General features: G+C 42.6%; 1 protein-coding gene across 1 annotated transcript in view; it reads left to right on the top strand.

Moving 5' to 3' along the window:
* Nucleotides 1-839: 839 nt before the first annotated feature.
* BCL10 (BCL10 immune signaling adaptor) overlaps nt 840-21,017 on the top strand; it is a 248,188-nt gene continuing 228,010 nt past the window's right edge. Inside the window, exon 1 of the mRNA XM_069641697.1 lies at nt 840-1,167. Within this exon, the coding sequence (XP_069497798.1) occupies nt 1,117-1,167 (51 nt within the window). The 5' untranslated portion in view covers nt 840-1,116. The remainder of the gene's footprint in view (nt 1,168-21,017) is intronic.

Genomic DNA, 21,017 nt, shown 5'->3' on the forward strand with positions numbered 1-21,017 from the left:
GCTGCTTCCTGGGGCTCTGCTGCACTGCTGTGCGTGCCAGCAGAGCTTTTTTTATTAGAGAGCGGTCATGACGAGGTCATGACGCTCTCTCGCACTCGAACAAACACTAGACCCACACACAACATGTGAGAGTGAGATATTGGAAGTTCAAATGCTGTAACGACTTCTTTGCATCATAAGGAGGCCAAACACATACATGCCAACCCTCTCGATTTAGGCGGGAGACACCCGATTTTTCAGTGAAAAATACTGCTATTTTTCACGTTCTCCCACCTAAAATAATTATTTCCCCAATGCATTCCTATGGGGAAATTGTTGACTTCCGATTTCTCTTTTGAAATCTCCCTCCCAGGTGTGTATGAAAGTTGGCATGTATGCAAACACCACTATGTTCATTTCAATTAAATAGTTGTGGAAAGCAACATACATTGGCGAATCATAACTGAAGAATGTCCCTGTTGTCACACAGCTTGATAACAAAACCGAAAGTGTGTATGGTCAATTCATTAGAAGACAGGAAATATATCATATTCTTTCAAGTCCAATCAAACCTCAGAGTAGCCTTACAGAATTCATAAACGAGACTCAAATAAGGCAATGGCAACCTGACTTAAATACACTTAAAAAGGATTCCAGAAAATACCTAACACAAAGTATAATCAATTAATTAAAAAAAAAACAAGTCTACCCAATCAGAACAGAATTTACTCTGCCAACTATCTGTTCTGGCCAATCAGAAGCTGGCATGCACTTTGACCTAACCATTTCTGTGCTACCTGTTTCCTGCATTGGACGTCACGGACTGAATGAGGAAGCCCTGGGGAGATCTGATTGGACTACTGCAGCGTGAACTTGTTCAACCAGCCAGGAAGTGAATCTGCTTCTTAAAACATGTTGTAGCTCGCATCGGGGTCGTTTTCGTTCCCTTTTCAAGCTTGCTTAGATTTCTTTTCTCCCCTGGCTTGTGTCTCTGGGTTTAGGGCAGGCTTCCCTGCGAGAGCCACTGAAATGGTGCCAAGACACTTTTGTGTCTGATCTTTTTTTGTGCGATTTTATGTACTGTTGCTTTTCACAGAAGATCAGAAAGAAAACACGGACGACTTCAATTCGACCACAATGGAGGCTTCCCAGCTCACTGAGGATGACATGGCTGAAGTGAAAAAGGATGTAAGTTAAACATAATTGAATGAAAAGCTCCTACTAGCCGGTGTGCCCTTATCAGTCTAGGAACGTTTAAAGTGAAACAAATACATGACATTTTAAAACTTTTTTTATGGTAAGATTTTGAGATTTTGAACTAAATCTTTAACAGTATTTCTTGGGGCGGTGGGGGCGTGGGATGGGATTTTTCGTCTTTGCTGGGAGTGGCGGTGACAGTGTCTGTGTGGTAGAATGTGAGGCGTTTACCGTGTTCGGCCAGGAGCTATGACTAAAACATTGTAAACACCTTAATTTTACCACCTGTGCACTGTACCTTTGATTCTACTTGCGGATTTGTAATGCCAGAGGCGGGGGCTGTTCGGGAGTCCTTCTGCAATCAATGTGTCCACATGTGAGGTCGAGGCGTGCCGCATATGCAAATGACGTGCCCTAAACATGTTTAAGCTTTCTGTGATGGGTGCTGTATGTTATGGCAGGGACCTTTGATGTGATTTACTTAAAGGGAAGGGTGTGGTTAGCAGTGAATGCCAAGGTTATTTACTGGTAGTCAATTGACGGTCGTCAGGGGTATTTGGGCTTGGTACGAATGGCACACACGCCAGTCAGATTCTAGGGAAGGGTGGATATGCCATGGGGCAATGGAATGAGAGTTTTCGTTTGTTTTCCCGATTGCAAAGTGAAGTCTCGTTTAGGGATGCAGGCTAGATTTCTGAACAATTGTAGTGACTTTGACATAGCTGTATGTATTTCTGATTGGACGTATGCACAAGTTTGCAGTGGCCGTGCAAAGCCATGGTGGTTTTGCCCCAACTCCCTGCCACGTGTAAAGCAAGTTGCATGCATTGTATGATTTTACTAACTTCATATGCCGTTTTATCTAGTCAAGGAACTTCATTATAGTTTTCATTTTTACGATAACTGCAGTTTTCTTTTATATACGCTCTTCACTTCCTGTGAATTCTTCACGCAGTTTCATCAGTGCCAAAGGTCACGTGATGAAGTCCTGGCAGGTTTAAACGGCATGTGATGATACTTGTGGTGAGTTTCCACCACTAGCTATAATGGATGCAACGCTGCAGAAGCAAATGGAATGTCATGGGAGAAGAAGGCAATGTGCGGGCTGCACTTAACATAAAATGATGCCTGTACTTGATGCTATACCTTGTATGAGATGGAAGTAACTGGACATATATTACTCTACTGGCAAATGGATCCTTCTTGCTTACGTTGCTTGTGCTAAGTACACCCCTGTCATATAATGGCATCACCAATGGTATATCCAGCCATCCCCCTATTTGTATATGGTTAATCAAGGTAGACACACAGGTTATGTTATTGTATTAATCTTATGTGATCATTGTGAAAGGCAAACTGAAGTCACTTGTTGTGATGTAGTTAGGGCAACATTTCATTCATTTGACACCACTTTCTGTCTGTGATGTCACTTCCCCTACCTAGACATTTTGATGGTTTGACGTCCCTACGGTAATCCCCATTACTTCCTCTCCACAGGCCTAATTGATACTCTGTGACTGGACAGGAAAGGGGACAGACGGGTTATGCCAAGATTATCTACTGGAAATCCTCATTATTCTGTGTCCTGAGTATGCTCCGAAGCATCGCCTCTGCCTGTGGCCCGTTACTAACCACACCAAATAAATGAAATTGGCTTTACGAAGAATGGCACGAGGAAGAAGTGCGATGGGGTAATGGTGAAACTATTTCACTGAAAGATTGCTACTGTTTTCACATACTTGTCCGATTTCAAAGTCCATGGTTCTAACTTGATATTAGCTGGTAGAGTACATGCCTTCAATTCAATACGAGCAATCCAATACATATTAATCATGCATTAATAGGCAATTGTTTTCCTTTTCGTTTTTGTTTGAACTAGTTTTAAGTACCCTCACAATGCAAGAAATACAATTCACATCTTCTGTATTTAAATTCTAATTACAGGGACCCCGAATCGCTATGCATCTTTTGCTCAAATATGATTGAAAACGTGCAATAGCACTTGGCATTATTTACATCCATATGGTCAATATTGCCTAGATGCTGTATAGCGCTTCTGATTCCATTCAGGGCCCGCTGAGACTAATGTTCCTTTGGGGCAGCAGTAGTAACTTTCTCAATGTATATTCCTCCAATGGCTGGACTGGCCTCTCGGGCAACAGGTCACAGCCTGAAGGATCCACCCAACATTCTACTGTGAACCATTTCTTTGATCAAAGTGGGACAGTTTTATGAGCTATGACATTAGATGTAACATTGGATGTTACTAACCAAAGGTGCTTTAAAATGCAGTATTTGCAACATATTTTTATTAAAGATCCCCCCTCCCCCGCCCCCTACTGTTCTGTATTCAAACACTGTCCCGAAAAGGTACAGATTGTAATTGGATGATTGTAGGCCACTTTTTCATTGGTGGTTTTCCGATTTTATTTTATATCTCAGTCCAACCCTGAATAGAAACCCTATCAGGCAAATATCTATTTATCTATTTTGCGGGTACGTTTTAGGTCTTGCCAAAGAGAGATTTAGCTCACTTTCCGGTCGCATGCACTGACCAAAAATATTTAAAATTGTCAGTGCTAGGCTCTTGGTTAGTCCATTGTATCCTGGCTTTCAGATTGGTACATTTGCGTCCTGCGGGTATTTGGCAAGCAATGTCCAAGTAGTAATTGTAGCAAAGTGCTTCCATGGTGTGCAAGATGTCCTACCTAAACAACAAAGCCAGGCTGGTTGCTCTCTCACTGCTGCTGCTGTTCCACCCATGATACTCTTGTGACCGAGCAGCCCCTATCGTGCCCCCTTCCGTTCAGCGTTTCGGCCTCAGCCAGCTTTCCTTTGGCTCCTATGTTCACTTCTCTGCTTCCTGGCTAATCGGACACATTTATTAACACACTCTCAGCTATGTGAGAGTCTTTCAAATGAAACAAGTTAAATAGGATTGGGGCTACTCCTATCTCACTTGGATGGAGGAAACATCTTGCTCACCAAAAAATATGAACATACTGATAACTCCGTTCATACCTACCAATTTCCCAACAAGAGTAATACATGACAAAATAGTTTAATATAAAGAGTAATAAACCAGATTAGTAACAAGCGAGAGACAATCAGATTGTTAGACGAAATCTGATTGGCTCTCACCCGGTCCATACGCTGCGCGGAATCCCTCAAATCTTCATTCCTGGCGGGGTGTGTGACAGCCCCTCAGTCAATGAGGATGCTCGAAACGTGGTAATTCACGGTCCTTGCCTCCACACGGCTGGAGGATGCCATCCTCCCCCGCTGGGGATTCAGGTAAGTGTTTCTTTCTTCCTCCCCCAACCCTGCAAACAATCCCCTTCCCGTCCTCCCAACCCCACTTACCTTTTTTTCTCCTTTTTCGGGTGCGAACGCGCTGGGAATGCTTCTGTCCCCAGCGCGTCCTCTCCCAAGGGCTGCCATAGAAAGGGAAAACTGACTCTGTTTTCCCTTTCCCAGCGGCCATTTTCTTTGACATTTTTTTCTGTTCCGAAACGCAGCAGGGTTGTGGAACAGAAAAAGAATGCTAGTAGTACTTCGGTCTTGCGGCCTGGGGTACTGATAGTAATAAGCCCCTCCCCGCTGGGGTATTACAGAGTTATTTAATGCCCCGGGGCCTTTAAGTATGGGCCCCAGGGCATTACCTGACTCGATAATGCCCCAGCGGCTTGGAGCTTATTGCTTAAGTAGATTATTGCCCTAGAGGATTCTTTCCCTATCCAACATGTCTTACCACCCTTCTGGGTCCTCCTCAAGGCTGAACATTACACGTGAATCTTGTTACATTTGTTTTTAAGACATTGAAAAACCAGCATAGAAGAGAAGAGAGGAAAGAGGCAGAGAAAATAAAATGGAACATACAGTTAATGCAACCTTTTCTGATATATCTCATCCAAGTCGTTCTAGGCAATTGACTATCTCAATGAGTGAGTATCTAACATACAGCGGTTACCCCAAACATAACCAAACCCACTGCCCACACCATGTGCGCCAATAACACCAATGTGTGTCTCCACCACAAAAACGAATGTTGTGTCTGGGGAAAAAGAAGGGGTCTCCTTAGTGTTTAGCTAGTGATGCAATGTTTATTATCCTGTCATCATCATAGCATCCTTCCATGTAAAAAGAGATAATAGTAGTGTGCTTAAGCACTCAACTTTACATTGAGAAGTATCTCATATCAATAAGTCTGATGACATGATCGTCTTGCCAGATTCGACATTCAAAATGTGAGATGACATATATAGTAAAAATTGAAACAGTACCGCAAATGAATGAAAGTGTCAATAAGTATATGTTGTGTCGTGCTGAAGGTAAAACGCACCCACCATATTATGCCAGTCTGGTTCATAGGACTGTGTTGCATACAAGCGCAGTTGCGCACACAGGATGTATGGAAAGAGTACACTGAACAACACTGAACAACACTATCTCGAGTGTCGGCAAAGAAGAAGTAAACTGAAATTACATTAATAGTGTGCTAGGAAATTCTGAAACTTGCTAAGGAAACTTTACCTTCCAAGTATTGAGATAAACGACGTCTGGTAAAGATCATTCTCGCCATGCTCGTCGTCCCGCGCTTTTCCACTGCGGGCGCCATGTTCTTTCAATGTTTATATATGGCTGCAGACGTAAATGCAACCAGCGGATGTGATGACATCAGGGTAATGCCAACAAAGGCTGGCCATTATTTGTCTCTATAAGATATACGGTAACTGTTGACATGTTTCTCAAAGCGCGCTATACAGTGGTCATCTCTTTAGAAATAATACTAATAAATGCGTGTGATGTGCTTTTTTAATGCTGCTTAAGGGATATCCTCTATTACAAAACCTTTCAATAAGTAATGCACATTCCTCTTCCAAAATCTTGTCATGAGTGCAGTGCCTCCTAGCTCTGTAAAACTCCCATTTTGGGGATTATCTCAATAGTACTTTTGCAGTGGAAGCTTGCAACGTACAGTGTGAAGTTGACTTCCGTAGGTTTACAAGTCTAAGTAATCTATTTCCGCAGAGTCACTATGACTGGTTAACTATAGACCAAAAATGTTATTGTTAAGGTGTTCTACACGTTTTGTAAGCTGCTCATTGTCCCCCTGTCATATCATGAAAATGTCATCAATAAGACGCTGTCATATGACAACATGTGGAAAGAAAATTCTTGATTGGACAGTGCATGGATGTTCTCATTCTGGCCAAAAAATAGGTTCCCAACCGACAGAGCATATGCAGCTCACATGGCTACTCCTTTCGTCTGCATATAGTATTCATTGTTGAAAAAGAACTTGTTGTATTCCAGTGTGAATTTTAAAAACTCTTTTATCAACTGATAACGATGATGCCGAACTGTCTGCAAAGGTAAATTCTATACATTTGATAGCCAGATTATGTGGTTTCCATCTTATATTGTGTAATATTTAAAATGTGTGTCGAGTCCCTGTGATAGGATGGTAGTGAAGTTACTCTGTCTTGTACTGTTTTACCGATATACTCTGATCGTTTTTCTGTTGCCCAACCTATGCCGATCATGATAGTGAAGTTACTCTGTCTTGTACTGTTTTACCGATATACTCTGATCGTTTTTCTGTTGCCCAACCTATGCCGATCATGATAAGCCTGACTGCTGGTAAAGTCTTAAAATATTTGTGAACTTTGGGGAAGAAGTATATTGTAGGCTTAATAGGATCTGATTTACTGAGGAAAATGTTCTCCTTATCTGTGAGAAGTCGTTTCCTATACCACTTGGATATTAAGTCCCATAATTCAGTGATTACCCCTCTTGAAGATGGATCTAAGCTTCTCATAATAGCCTGGGATTTGTAAATGGCCGTATGTCATTTTAACATAGTATTGTCTATTTAATACAACTATATTTCCCCCTTCATTGGCTTCCTTTATAATAATGCTTGTGTCTCCAGCCAATGCTTGGCTTTCTTCCCTCGTTGGGTTATGAGGTGTCTGATTCCCATGGGTACAGTCTTGATCTATTACTATGTGCATATCTAGCATTAAAGCTTTCTGAAATGTATCTATTACCTTGTCCATTGCGGATGGAGGTGTGAATTTGGATTTAGGTTTTAGTTCTTGTACCTTTAAATTGCAAGAGTGAATATCAAGTTCTATGCATATTTGTTGGTAACTGGTTGCTGTTCCAAAGAAATAAACAAGTGTTCTCTATGTCAGAAATAGTAAGGTCACTAACGGGTACATTTTGTCTTCGTAAACATTAGGAGTGCTAATTTATTGGGTAAAAATAATTTCTTGAGTTTAAGCTTTCTAATAAACTTAAATAAGTCTATTCAGAACTCAATAACACCAGTGCTCACACTGCATTACCACCCACCACTGCAGAATACACAACAGATGCCACAGCCGGGTATGACTTCCATACCCTATGAAATACACCAAGCATATACACAGCTCCCACCTCAGCCACCAGGGGATTTTTCCAATGATGTTATTCAATGATTCACAATAAAATGTTTCAGATTACTCTGGCGAATCTTGGAATAGCCAGGACAAACAGAGTGTTGTATAGATGTGTATGTGCCTCACAGAAAGGGCAACAATGAGATCATGTTTTAAACCACAGGTTAGTTTGGGGTGAAAGTGGAAGAAGGTTTAATCACATTTTCATATACAAGGTATGTTTGAACTGCGATTTTAATATCCATTAAATAACTTTCACATTCATAGGATGATTTTTCCTTGAGATAGTTCCAACGTGTGACACAAGAGACAAACTAGCTGCGAAGACAATCAACAGTTTTGAATTTTAACACATTTTAATGGGTCTATTCATACATATAGTCAAACTTTATGATAAAGCACACAATTGTTAATAAACCACAAAGACCATAGTCTTGTGGATTGAGCTCAACACATTTTGGGTACAACCCTTCTTCAGGAGCAGCAAGTACAGCAATTTGTAGAATATCAATTTTAAACAAAAGTGGTTTTAGTGACCTCTCTTGTAAACAGAAATTAGGTGAAATATCAATCAAGCATTACCTTATCCAGTAATCCAACACACAAATGAGTCAGTATGTTCTAGGTACCGAAATTACTAAAGTTCAGTACATAATATACTCCACAGTGGTAAGCATTTGAAATGTATAGAATATGGCAAAAATGGGGACAGACAGCCTCTCTATTAGTTGTGTAAACTTAATCTAAACTCCTGAATCCATGCATGTGTAATGTGTGCCATGATGTCCTCAAATTGATGTGTCTGCCGGTGTGGAGCTAATCCGTTCAACACAGATGGATATCGTGCGCATCATGCAACAATGAGAGTAATAATGTCACACGATTGACGAGTGTACGAGTCTAAGTGTGATCCGTTCAAAATGACAAGACATAATAACAAATCACAATCCTTCATGCATATGAAATACAATACCGATAGTGAAAATGTAAATTCATGCCTACAACGTTGTACAACCTATACTCCAGTAGGTCTTAAAGTAAATGTGCTTGAGTCAACATCATCAAAACAGATGAATGGCATTATGTGTAGAGCCAAGTAATGTCCAAACCAGGAGGGTGTAAAAGAGAGTTTCAAAGGTGTAAATCACAGGTATCACGTAAATTGTAGATCAGAAAGCGATGAAATATAATGTGCTAATAAGAAGTGAGGTTCAATCGCCTCATGGAAGAGAGCAAAATATTGGTAAACTTGATTGTTATTTCACATTCACAATTTGGTATAGAAAAATAGCTCAATAGGATGTTTATAGAGGAGAATCCAAGTAGTAACATTTCTATTATATAGAACTAACATTTCCAACCTGTGGCCAATGCCAAACAACTTGTCACACTCCTATATTGAGACCATTTGTGATACACATCTTTTATTATCACCTTGCTCTTCGGTTGCAGCGAGATTGGGTTCTTGCAAAAGTGGTTTAGGTGCAGCTGTTAAAGCAGCGACTTAATATGTAAAAACTATAGTAGATTCAGTGCCCATTCCCAACGCACTAGGTCTAACACGGCCTCTTTATAGCTTATCAGCTCATTATTGGTGCAACGTTTAGCCCAATACAACAATGGCTTTAGTGCTATGGTATCACTTATCGGTGTTGGACCTAAGTCGAGATAAATGGGCTAGTTGGGAGCACTTTTTGGTAACATAAGACATTTTTCTTAAAAATATGTTTGTAAGTGGTTGGGCTTGCAAAGCTTCTATGTACCCAAAGTTCTGCTCAATAGATAGCCACCCCCATCTGCTTGTGATCTATAGACCTCCATTGTAGGCACAACTGCATTGTTGCCAAATTTCCTCACAATGTTTAGTACCGCCATACTTCATTTTGCAACTATTGTTCCAACTTTTTCAGTTTGCCTATTCCACTTTCCGTTGCGACTGAACCCTAAAACCTAAATAATAGAAAAACATGACCTCATCTATTGGGGAGCCCTCTATTTTAATCAGTTGATTGGTATGCTTTTTCATTTTCTTCCCACATGTAATGTATTTTGATTAAGCTGGGTTAAAGGTGAAACCTTTCTTATCATGGAAGTTGCTAAATTGCTTTCCAGTTTTACAAAGATTGCCAGGTGTACGAGAAATAAGGACTGCATCATTTGCAAAAAGAGTGATTTTCCGACCACCTGGTTTGGGGGAGTCAGTATAATCAACCAATAAGCTGTTAACCATATTATTGAAGTAGATGGAGAAAAGTGTGGGTGCAAGAACGCATCCCCTTCTAACCCCTTTTTCAACTGGGAATTGCTCTGTTGTTTCTCCTTCCGTCCCACACTTCAATGCTGCAGCATTATCTGCATAAAGCAGGAGAATAGCCTTCAATAGTGGTTTAGGGATAGTCTAGCTTATTAAGGTTTTCCACAGCTCTGAGCGGGGAATACTATTGAATGCCATTTTGAGGTCAGCAAATGGGGAGATTAAAATTCCAGAAGACAAATTAACCTATTTCTCGATCAGAGCACCTAGCCTAGAGGCATGGTCCGTGGTACTTATCTTACTTTTGAAACCTGCTTGGAGGTCACTGATACAATACTACTTAGTAGCTAATTCCTCTAACCCGGTAAGTATCAACTTGCCAAAGATTCTTCTGTGGCATCCAAGAAGGAGATAGGGTGGTAGTTGTCTGGGAGATTATGCCCCACTTCTTAGAAATGGGTGCAATCTCTACTTGCCTCCAAGTGTCCGGGACTGTGCCCAATTTGCAAAAATTGAAGGTGTACAGTCCATACATTAGGCTCCAGTTTGAACACGCAAACTGGTATCCTGTCTGCTTTGCCCGCTCATTGTGATCACAATCTACTTCTTTAAGGGTAAATTCCATGTAGCTTCACTCTGTTTTGCCAGGGGATCAGAAACCTTGTTGCACATTCCACTCTTTCCGGGAGGATAGCTCAGGGCTATGCGTTTATCTTAGAAGCAAGACAACACATAGCATCCCAGTATCGCGCTTAGATACCGATGTCAGGTATTAAGCGCGTTATAAATGAACTATTATTATATATATATATATATATCCTCTTTGTATAAGTCAGAGAAATTTGTGAACCACAAATCCTCAACAATCGCAACTTCAAATGGGGCAACCCCCTCTCTATTCCCTACATAGATGATTTGCCAAGGGGATTTTTAGTCCAGTGTCTCCTATCAGTCAAGGATTTTTTCTTCCTTTTATTTTTGATCATGTCTTTATAGTCATGTCTCATACGTGGGTGGGATGTTCTCCTGGTCATGAAATTAATTTGTTTATAGTGCTACCAGTAAATGCATTTTTTTTTATTTCTGCACCCCCGGTCAAACCATTAATTTTTCCTTTGCATTACTCCCTTAGTTGCAACATTTTTGCAGGGTAAAGCCAGATGTTACGAATGATCACTGTAATAGTCTCATTGATTTACCATAGATCTTGATCACTTACACTGTTTTGTGGGAAGGCTGCTTCAATAATGTTAGTATGTCAGAGAAAATCAACGGGATCGTTAGATCTATTTCTATTCTTTCCCATTTAAGGCTCCTTCTGTTGTTAGTAGTTCATTAGTAAATAGCTTTAGACTGCTGCACGGTGGTTCCCTTCTAATTCCAAAATGGTTTATTGCTATGTTGCTACTAACTGGGTAGTGGTCACTGTCACACCTGGAATGGAAATAAATTATTGTGATGAACCCGATGGAGTCATCACTGATTTCCCATCGGTAACCTCCTCCCATGTGGCCAGGGAATGGCAGCCGCTACCTGATCCTGACCCTGTAGGCGGCTATATGAGGGAGGATCACATGGGGGGAAACAACCTCCGGGGAGATGCCATGGCTTAATTGGGTGAGACATGGTTTCCCCCATTATCTTATGAAAAGAACCCTCCCCTATATAATACCCTCATGGCCTATTCTTATACACCTACTCTTTCTCCCATGAAGAATAGGGAGATTACTCTTTCCAATTCCACCTACCATCTATCCAAGAATCATTTTCCATGTAAGTCTGCTGAAAATATCTACTCAACGTTTCCTAACCAATTCCAGACATAGAGCTCCTGCGAAGGAAGATCAGGACTAGGGAAGGATTGTATGGACCAGATGTTCAAGAGAGATTTCATTACAAAGCCAAGACACGTTTTTTATTACGTCAACATTGTTGTGGGCCAAGAAAGGCACAAGGAACTATTGAAAGTACATCTTCAGAGGATCAAGAAGAATCCAGGGGAACGAAGCCCTCTTCAGGACCAAGGACCCATATCCTCTCAGAACATTTATGTTGAAAGACAGTTTTTTTCTTTTTGTGAACACTTTGCCAAACCTTCCAAAGTTAAAGACATTTCATTGCTGGCTTGTGTCCAGGTTTCATTCCTGACTCTTCAAATTATTCAATAGGTTCCAGTGGGGTTAGTCTATCAAAATGCAACCAATGTTACTCAGGGTATTACCTTTTTTATACCTATGAGAAGGTGGTATGTCTCCGGACATTCGGCCTTTACATGCCCTAATCCACATTCTGAATAGTATTTGAGCAGTTTCCAGGACATGCTTATATTGTCGATTTGGCTTTTTGGTTTGGAGAGAGGTAATGTCCCACACCAGATCTTTTTCTTCAAGAGAATCTGCCAGCTCGCTATGTGGCACCAGCTGAAGTTTAAAATCTCCCACAATCAAAACTAGGTCACTATTGCTGTTAGTGAATGGCGTGTCAGCAACCCTAAATTCTAGCTGGGATATAGGTAGCATCACATTTTTTTCATAGAGACAATTGTGCACGTTGGCAAGCAATATGCTTTGTGATTTAGGTAGCGTGATCACGCGGCACAACAGAATTTCCATCGTACATCCATACACTGAAGCCCCCACTCAGCCTCCTGGCTACACCCCTGGGTTTACTTGCAGGGAGTCTTTTAGTCCATATATCCAACCAAACTCAGTGGATCATATACCCAGGTTTCTTGGAAGCAAACCGTGTCATAGTTGGTTATTAAACTGACACAGTTTACTTTGTTTTAATTCTTAGCAATGCCAGCAATATTCCAACTGACAAGGCTCAATGTATCGCAGGGTGTCACTTGATGTAGTGTTTGCTCAGGGATAGAAATTGTTGCTGGTGAGTCTGGGTTAGCCTGTCAGTCCCTATTCTGACTGCTCTGAGGATATCTTTTGTCCGGAGCTTGGCGTGGGAGTATTCCTTTTAAATTGATTTGTAGATCCCTAGGGGGTAGAGTCCTATGGTCGATGGCAATCATTTTTGGGGCAAATACCCTATCATTAAACCTGAATTTAAGGTAATCATAGTTGCAGTGCCCCAGATCTTGAAGGCTCAATGGGCCTCATTACGAGGTTGGCGGTAACCCGCCGATGCTACCGGCGGGTTGCTGCTGACCTCGTAACAACTGTTTACACCGCCTGATATCCTGGTGCCACCGGGATATTACAAGTCCCGGTGGCCCGGGATGTCAATCAGCGGGACCTGTAAATCCCCATTCCCGTGGAGTCCAATAGAACTCCACGGGAATGGGGACACGGAAGCACCAGCACCATTGCTAACTGTGCCCGTGCTTCGGTGAAAACCATGCCTGCAGGGGCAGTGCTCCCGGCAGGTCAGACCTGCTGGGAACACTTGCACCCGGCAGCTATTCTCATAGTCTGGCGGTCCGGAAAGAGTGCTGGTACGTAGCTACCGGCACCCTTATTTGCAGATCATCAGACTTGTAATGAGGCACAATATCTCTAAATTGTATCTAATGATGGAATAGCACCACGCCTTGGTTCGGATCCAGTGGATGCACTTGTTTTTAAGTGAGCCATTCATTCGAATGTCCCTTCTGCTAATGTTGGTATATTGATCAAGCATATAGAATTCTCCATCAGCACCAGTACAGGTTGCTCGAGAACCTCGATTCTGGTTGATTGTAACTGGGGTTGAAGGTGTTGATGTCTACCATATATATATATATATATACCCCCTGCTTATAGCGTTTTCAGAGTAGACAGGCATTGGGGGATTCTTCTAGCAGTGTAACAGTCCCTCTTAGTTTTAGGGAGAGTTGTTCTGGACAAAATAACCTAAGACCCCTTGTAGCTTGGCTAGAGGTTCACCTTGATTAGTCGTCCCGGTCTTTTTGCTTATTCGTAAATCCGGGGATTCATGGTGGATTGGCGGTTGGAATTTGAGGCCCTATTCTTAAGGTCAATAATCTCCTTGCCCTAGTTACTAACGGTTTTAGTTAGATTTTTATTAACTATTGTAACTCGTTAATCTCTTGGGCAAGTAATCCGCAATTTGTGCATCTAGAGTCTGACCCATGGCTTGCTTTTTCAGTAATAGGTACGATCTGGGCAGTAACAGGAACATCCCCAGATCCCTCCCCATATTCATCTATGGGAGCAGACGCTCCTTCGGCGGGTGCCCCGGTGTGTTCCAAAGAGGCATCGGGACCTGGATCTGCAAGCAGCGATAATCATTTAGATAGACTGATGTAATTAGCAACAACAGTACATACGTTTGTCACAGCTTGGATGTCCTCCCCAATATTACTTCCTGCTCCCTCAGTTACAAACTTAGGTTGGGTCTTGCGTTGTCCAGTTTTGCCAGAACTACCAACTCCATTATGCATTTCAACTGTGATAGATGCCCTTTGCCACCCTCCTGCTTAGGCCTCCTTAGAATAGCTTTTGGATCATAACGATCATAACTACCAGCAGTTTTGCATCTATGGTTTGCTATGCCAAAAGGTGGGATAGGTCCAGTGCTTGAACAGTGGATTAAAAGCTGTGCAGAAGGAGGGCTTGTCTTTCCACAGGAGGAAGAGCTGATACCAAGCTGTCTGAATTTTCGTTAGCTACGTGTATCTTAAAGGAGAGGTGTTTGTCGATGTAGAGCCTGAGGGAGTTGGCTCAGGAGGTGAGCTCGGTGTGAAGCCCTCAGGGTTCATGGTTCATAGCCAGGTCTGTATGCCTGTGTTTGGTGTTGTTGGTGAGCAGTGGGAATTCGGTCTTGGAGGGGTTGAGCTTCAGGTATGCACTGGACATCCAATACTGGATCAGCAAAAGACAGGTTTTAAGCATGTGGATGTCCTTGATGGGGTTGATCTTAAGGTATAGCTGTGTTTCTTCTGCGTTTTTGCGGATGTGGATGTTGTGTGTGGTTAGGAGGGCTCCAAGCTGCTCAATGTATAGATTGAAGGTTAGTGGGCAGAGGCTGGAACCCTGCAAGACGGTACAGGTGACGGGTAGCATTGGCGATCTAGACAAGTCCACCTGAACAAACTGCTGGCGGTTGGCGTGATAGGACTTAAACCAGTGTAGAACAAGCTCACTGATCCTCATGCACCATTGTAGGGTGTCCGTGAGCACCTAGTGGTCTACTGTGTCGAAAGCAGCAGAGTAGAACCAGGAGGCAGAGGTGGTCGCTATCAAGGATGTTGAGGGCATCATCGACCACTGTTATGGTGGTTGTCTCTGTGCTGGATCTGGGTTTGAACCTGGATTGGTTGGTTTTCGAGGAGATTGTTGGTGTCAATGTGTTGCTGCAGTTGCACGACTACCGTTTGACGTAGGATCTTAACTAGGAAGAGAAGATGGATGATGGGGCGATAGTAATCTAGGTTGTTAGGATCCAAAGTGGGTTTCTTTAGGAGAGGGAGGATTTGTCCTGTCTTTATTGTTGATGGGAAGGTGCCTTGAGTTAGGCAGTTGTTGATGATCTCCATGTAGGGAAGGAGAGCTTCTGCAGGGAGGGTCTTGAGGATGGATTCTGGGAGGGTGTTGTCTGTATACAATGTGGCTTTGAGGGCAGCCACGGTTTCTATCAGGTCCTCTGTAGAGAGTGTCTTGAATGTTGTCCAAGGTGTGGAGATTTCACGAGGAGGGACATGTGGTGGGTCTGCCGATACAGAGCTGGTGCATATGTGTGGGCGAATCTTGCTGATTTTGTCAATGAAGAAGTTGTTGATGGCAGTGGATGTTTTGTGTTTGGTGTGGCAGGGCTGGGTAGCTGGTTGATGCAGTGCTTCACCACTTTGAAGAGGGCTCTGCCTTTGTTGTCAGCTTCTGCTATGGTGTTCTGATAGTATGAGGCCTTGGCTTTGTTGGTTAGTTGTCGGCAGGTTGCTTGGAGTTCCTTGAGGAGTGGCAGGTTGGATGCGGTCCTGGAATGGCGTTCGGTTTACTCATCTTTCCTGATGACTCTTTTGCTGATGTTGAGTTCTTTTGTGTACTAGGGTGCTGATGGTTTTTCGTTTGCAGGTGTGTTGTTTTAGAGGCGTTTGTTGGTCGATGGAGGCTTTGAGCGTGGAGTCGAGTGCTTCGAGTAGAGAGTCGCACATCGGTTGGGGGTGTTCGGTCCATGTGAGGTGGAGGTTGGCAAGTTCTTCCGTGAGGGCTTCCACCGGGAAGTTCTTGAATGACCTGAAGGTTTGTCTGATGGGTTTCTGCTGGGAGGGCTTGACTGGGGTGATGTGCAGGATGTTGAAAGGTCTTGACAAACTCTATAATGCAGTTTATGAATTATATGCATTAGGAGACATGTTGAACATTATAATTATCATCTCTAACTGACTACAGGCGCACTGCGTGTACCACTAGAGAGACCCAGGATCTGGGATAAAGGCTACAGCCGCAAGCTGTCTAAATAAAGGATGCTTTCCCGGAATAAAAGGCGGCACCTGTTGGAACCGGTGAGATTTGTTACATTGACCCCATAGGACTTATGCATGTCCTTTGTTAATAAGAGCACTTATACACAACACACTTTACAATACACTATCTGTAGGAGGTTCCACGTTTGAAGAGAAGATAGCAATCCAGTTGCTTGAACACAGCACCTACAACACAGATTTTGAAGACCCCCACAAGAGTTTGACAGGCATTCATATTAAGATATGCCTCATCCTTATTGTTCTAAAGATAAGGCAATAGCATTCCAGCTAAACCCAGCTAAACAAATGAGATGTTAGATTACATACTGGGACCAAAGAGATGCATGAGGACACAGATTTGATGTATCTAAATTCAGCCCAATTGCCTTACTGTGAGTCATTAGTATCTCCAAGGGGAAGGCATATACCTACATGAGAAGTATAGAGCCTAGATAGATTAGTTCGGGGATCATCCAGCATTGTTGATGCAAGACTGATCATGATACTGTATATGTTTTCAAACCACAGTACCCCTCCAAATAACCTCCTTGACGTCTATGTCTAATATGTCATACCTGCTTGAATGTGTTTCAGTTGTGTCTTTTTAGACTTGTTCCTTTAGATTCGAGTGTGTCTCTTCAAGATAATCATTGTTTTAATTTCTGATTGTTAGGCAAAATGCTTATAGATTTCTTTTCTATTTTTGCATATTGTCAGCTTACAGTTCAACTTTGGCTCAGGAAGAAGAGTTGGTTAATTCGAAACGCGTCAGCCGTTTAAATTGAACTTTGCATATGCGATGTTGGAATTATTCACACAAGCCGTTGATTTGGGACTTTTGTATCTGCATTACAAAAGGAAAATAACTTTTGTTCACATTGAAATTATCACTTTTTATGAATTGAATTGACATTGATAATTGTTGAAAACAGTAATATAGATCATTCTTTGAGTTATTAGAACATTGATTACCGTTTTATGATGGGATAACAATAGTGTGCAGGGGACGGGAGGGTTCTAATTCTGGATCCTCTTTTCTTGTTTGCATATGTGTTAGTGGGCTTGTGCCAGGTCCACTTTTCCTACCCTGCACCTTAAATATTGGATTAAAAATAACAGAGTTTGAAACTCAAAACGTTTATACATAAACCTGGGAGTGCTCCAACAATCCCTGTTCACAGGATGTTGAAAAGGCACAACCATGTGGCCAGACCAGTCAAGCGGGATAGGAAAGCTGTACTGGAGGGAAGGCAGTGCAGTGATGATCAGGTCGAGGATGTTACCCCTATGCCATCAATGCCATTAAAGGGACATTCTACAACAGCAATTACAGCATTACACATGATCGGGACTGCACACATGATCCAATGGTACCATTCCAGGTAATGGAGCAGGTGTACAGAAATCGGAAGCAAAAACACACCATCCATCAATACGCAAGTGTTTCATGCTGCTGTGGAAGTCATCAAAATCCCTGCCAGGTGATTCAGCCATCATGTCCATCTGGTTGATCTAGTAAAGGATGTCCCTCTTCTTCTTCATCATTTATTATCTGGCAGGATAGTGTCCTGTGTTGCCATTCTTCTTTGTTGGTTGTGCTGTGTGGTGGATGGCCATGTTGTGGAACGGTATGTAAGAGTTGCACAAGCCCATGTGGGCAGTGACATACAGTTTAATATGCCTCCCAATTCACACACCAGAACATGCCCCACCACCCACATCCCTTTCCAATACACATACCTCAATTTACTAATAGACCCCCTACTATAGTACTGTGTTCAGCCACTCCTCGATAATGGCACAGCATTTTGCGATTACCAGGTAGGTTGCGAGGCTGAATGGTTGACAAATGTAACGACCAGCATTGGAGGCTAGTTACCACAGAGCACTGTGTGGGAGTTGCAGACACTCTACCTCCCACATGTAGTCAGAGTGCTGAACCCTCTCCAGGATGCCAGACGTCAGCAGTCCCTTATGTTTCATGACCTTCCTGTCTCACTTGCTTTCCAGGTTTATAGGCTTTTCAAGCTCATCAATCTTGTTTCCTAGCTCAAAGCTATGGCACAACCCTTACTTTGTAAGCTAAGCAATCTCATTACGGATGTCCTCCTGGGTGTGGACCTGCCTGCTATCCAGGTCTTCGTGACCGTCCAGATTCTAACCACTGCCAGGAGCCACTGCACCATGGCACAATTCTGGGTGCCTGGGGAGATGTCTGCAGGCACATCCTGGCCTCCCCCAATATCACACGTGGGTATTTATAAGAGCTCAGTATCCTCTACTGTGCCAACCACGAGATGATAGTCCTCATCAGAGTCTGTAACTTCCAGTTGATGATTGGTATTATCCAGAGGGCCCACTACTGAATTGCTTGTGTGCCCCCAGGATTCCCCAAAACAGGTGCTCTAAAGTTCGGCATGGCCAGAGGCACCTCCATCGGTATTATCCAGGCTTTTTACTAAACAATTTTCACTGAGGATATTTTTACTGCTCTTTTTGTTGTTTTAAAATGTAGACGGTTGTTTTGGGTGAGACAATATTGAATGGCGAGAGGAAGGGGACAGGAGGGTGTGTGGGGTCTGCTCCTGCGTTATGTGGGGAGAAAAGCAGTAACAAATGGGTCCCAAAAAGAAATCTGTGGTGAAACATTGTTCGGTAGCAACACATGCATGGAAGCGCTCCTTCTGCTCTGCTGGGATATTCTCCAGAATGTCATCACTGGCGAGTGGGGCAGGACTGGTGTCCTCTGCTGCAGACTCAGGTCTCAGGTAATGGATTGCAGGCCAAAAGGAGCTTTTCTTGGTACTTTTTAAGCTTTTGGCCTCTCTTTGTCCAGATGCAGCCTCACTGGTCGTTTGAGTGGTGTCCAGAGAGATGACAGTGGGTGCAATCCGGGTGGTAGTGGTGATGACAGTGGTCTTAGAAACATCCGAGTCACTGGCAGTCCCAACTTTTAGAAATACATGTGACTTTCAGTCATCAACTGCAATTGGCCAGACAAGTGTACATTATTATTATTATGCGTTATTGTGGAATTTCAGAGTGCTGCTGCTCAGCTGTTTATCAATGTCTAGTGCAAATGGTATAATTACATTGCTTGTCTAGGTACTCACTGTAGAGATGTTCTATGCATGGTTGGCACTACATATTCACATACTCTAATTGATGTGATGTGTTCACCTTGCACGGTTTCATTTCACCAGTGCTGTGTTGCTCAGCAGCTAGATTCCTTATCATATTGGCATATGCGCAGCTCGAAAGGTTGCATTTTGGGACGTGTTATTTTTCCAGTACTTGTTTTTTCATTTTAGAATACTTCATAATATGATCCCTTTTTTGTCATTTCCAATCAAGTATTGATTTTCATACTGATGTTAGGTGTCCCGTGGATTATTGCAGTGTCCTCTGCCAGGGTTGTTCACCTTTCTGGATCAGGAAACTCCTGCTAGTGCATAACGCTTCAGCTTGCCTATTTGCCGATGCTCATCGTTGTGACCACACTTTTGTATAGGCGCGTTATAAATGCTGTATCATATATCATATCACACAACCCCCCTCTATGGCAACGTTCCTGGCTTCCTGTGCACCAGCACATCCAGTTCAATTGCTTCAGTATCAGGCAATGTATTTATTTGCTGGGGTCTCGTATAATGCTACACAAGGGATCACTTCAGAGCACCGAGAGCAAAAGATGGCAGGGAAGAGAAATGAAAGGACATCAAGGGTTCCATTCCTATAACACAAGGTTGCATTCCTGAGTTGAACATGCTGGATTACCGATAACCTCCAACACTGAAAGGGAATTAAATCGTAAGTGCTTGAGAGACAAAGTCATGATTTAATAGAAAAAAGGGCAATATGGGAGGTTGGTATAGTTGCATAAACAGGGGTTGCTCGGCCAACAGTCCAGGGTCTACGTGTGGGTGCAGTATCAACATTTGGAGAAGGCTGGAAAAACCACGGAAAAGGGCAGGTCTTCAGTTTTTTTTCCTGAGTCGCTGAAATTATACTTGGTGGTTAATGTCTTCCAGAAAGTTAGTCCACCATTTCTGGCTGAGTGAGAAAAGGAGTCAACCATCAAATCTGTTTTTCCTGAATGGCATTATGTGAAGTTAGCCTTTAGATAAGGAAAGGAGGGTCCAAATGGTGATTCAAAGGGAAGCAATCAGGTCAGATATGTATGGCCTATTATGCAAATAGTTTTGAAGGTGAGGCAGAGAACTGTACATATGATGCAACAGCAAACAGGCAGCCTATAGAGGTTCTTCAGGATACAGGGAAAAGTATGTGTGTCTCCCAATAGAGGTTATTAGTCAAGCAACGCTGTTGTTGATCCGTTGCAAATTACTTATTAGAAACTTTGGGGCACCAGCGTAAACATTGTTGCACTGAACCAAATTGAAATCAATCACTGCCCTGTGACAGGACAATGGGCCATATTACAAGTTTGGTGGTATCTCAGCGGTAAATTTGTTGCGATACATTGATATTAGTGTTACCGCCACTTGGTTTGGTTGAATTACCACCAGATTACAAGTGGCGATATGGTGGTGTTATTCCCAATTTATGGGGATTTTGGCAGATTTATCACTGGGAGTAATTTCACCGAAATTGCAGTGTTTTTCATCTGTAAGGTGGCAGAATTACCTGCAGCATTTTGGTGGAGGTTTTTCCACCACCTAACCCCAACCCATAGGTCGGCTTTGCAGTAATACAACGGTTA

The sequence above is a fragment of the Ambystoma mexicanum genome, chromosome 1q (genome assembly GCF_040938575.1).
Source record: "Ambystoma mexicanum isolate Mex_15411 chromosome 1q, UKY_AmexF1_1, whole genome shotgun sequence".
NCBI lineage: Eukaryota > Metazoa > Chordata > Amphibia > Caudata > Ambystomatidae > Ambystoma > Ambystoma mexicanum.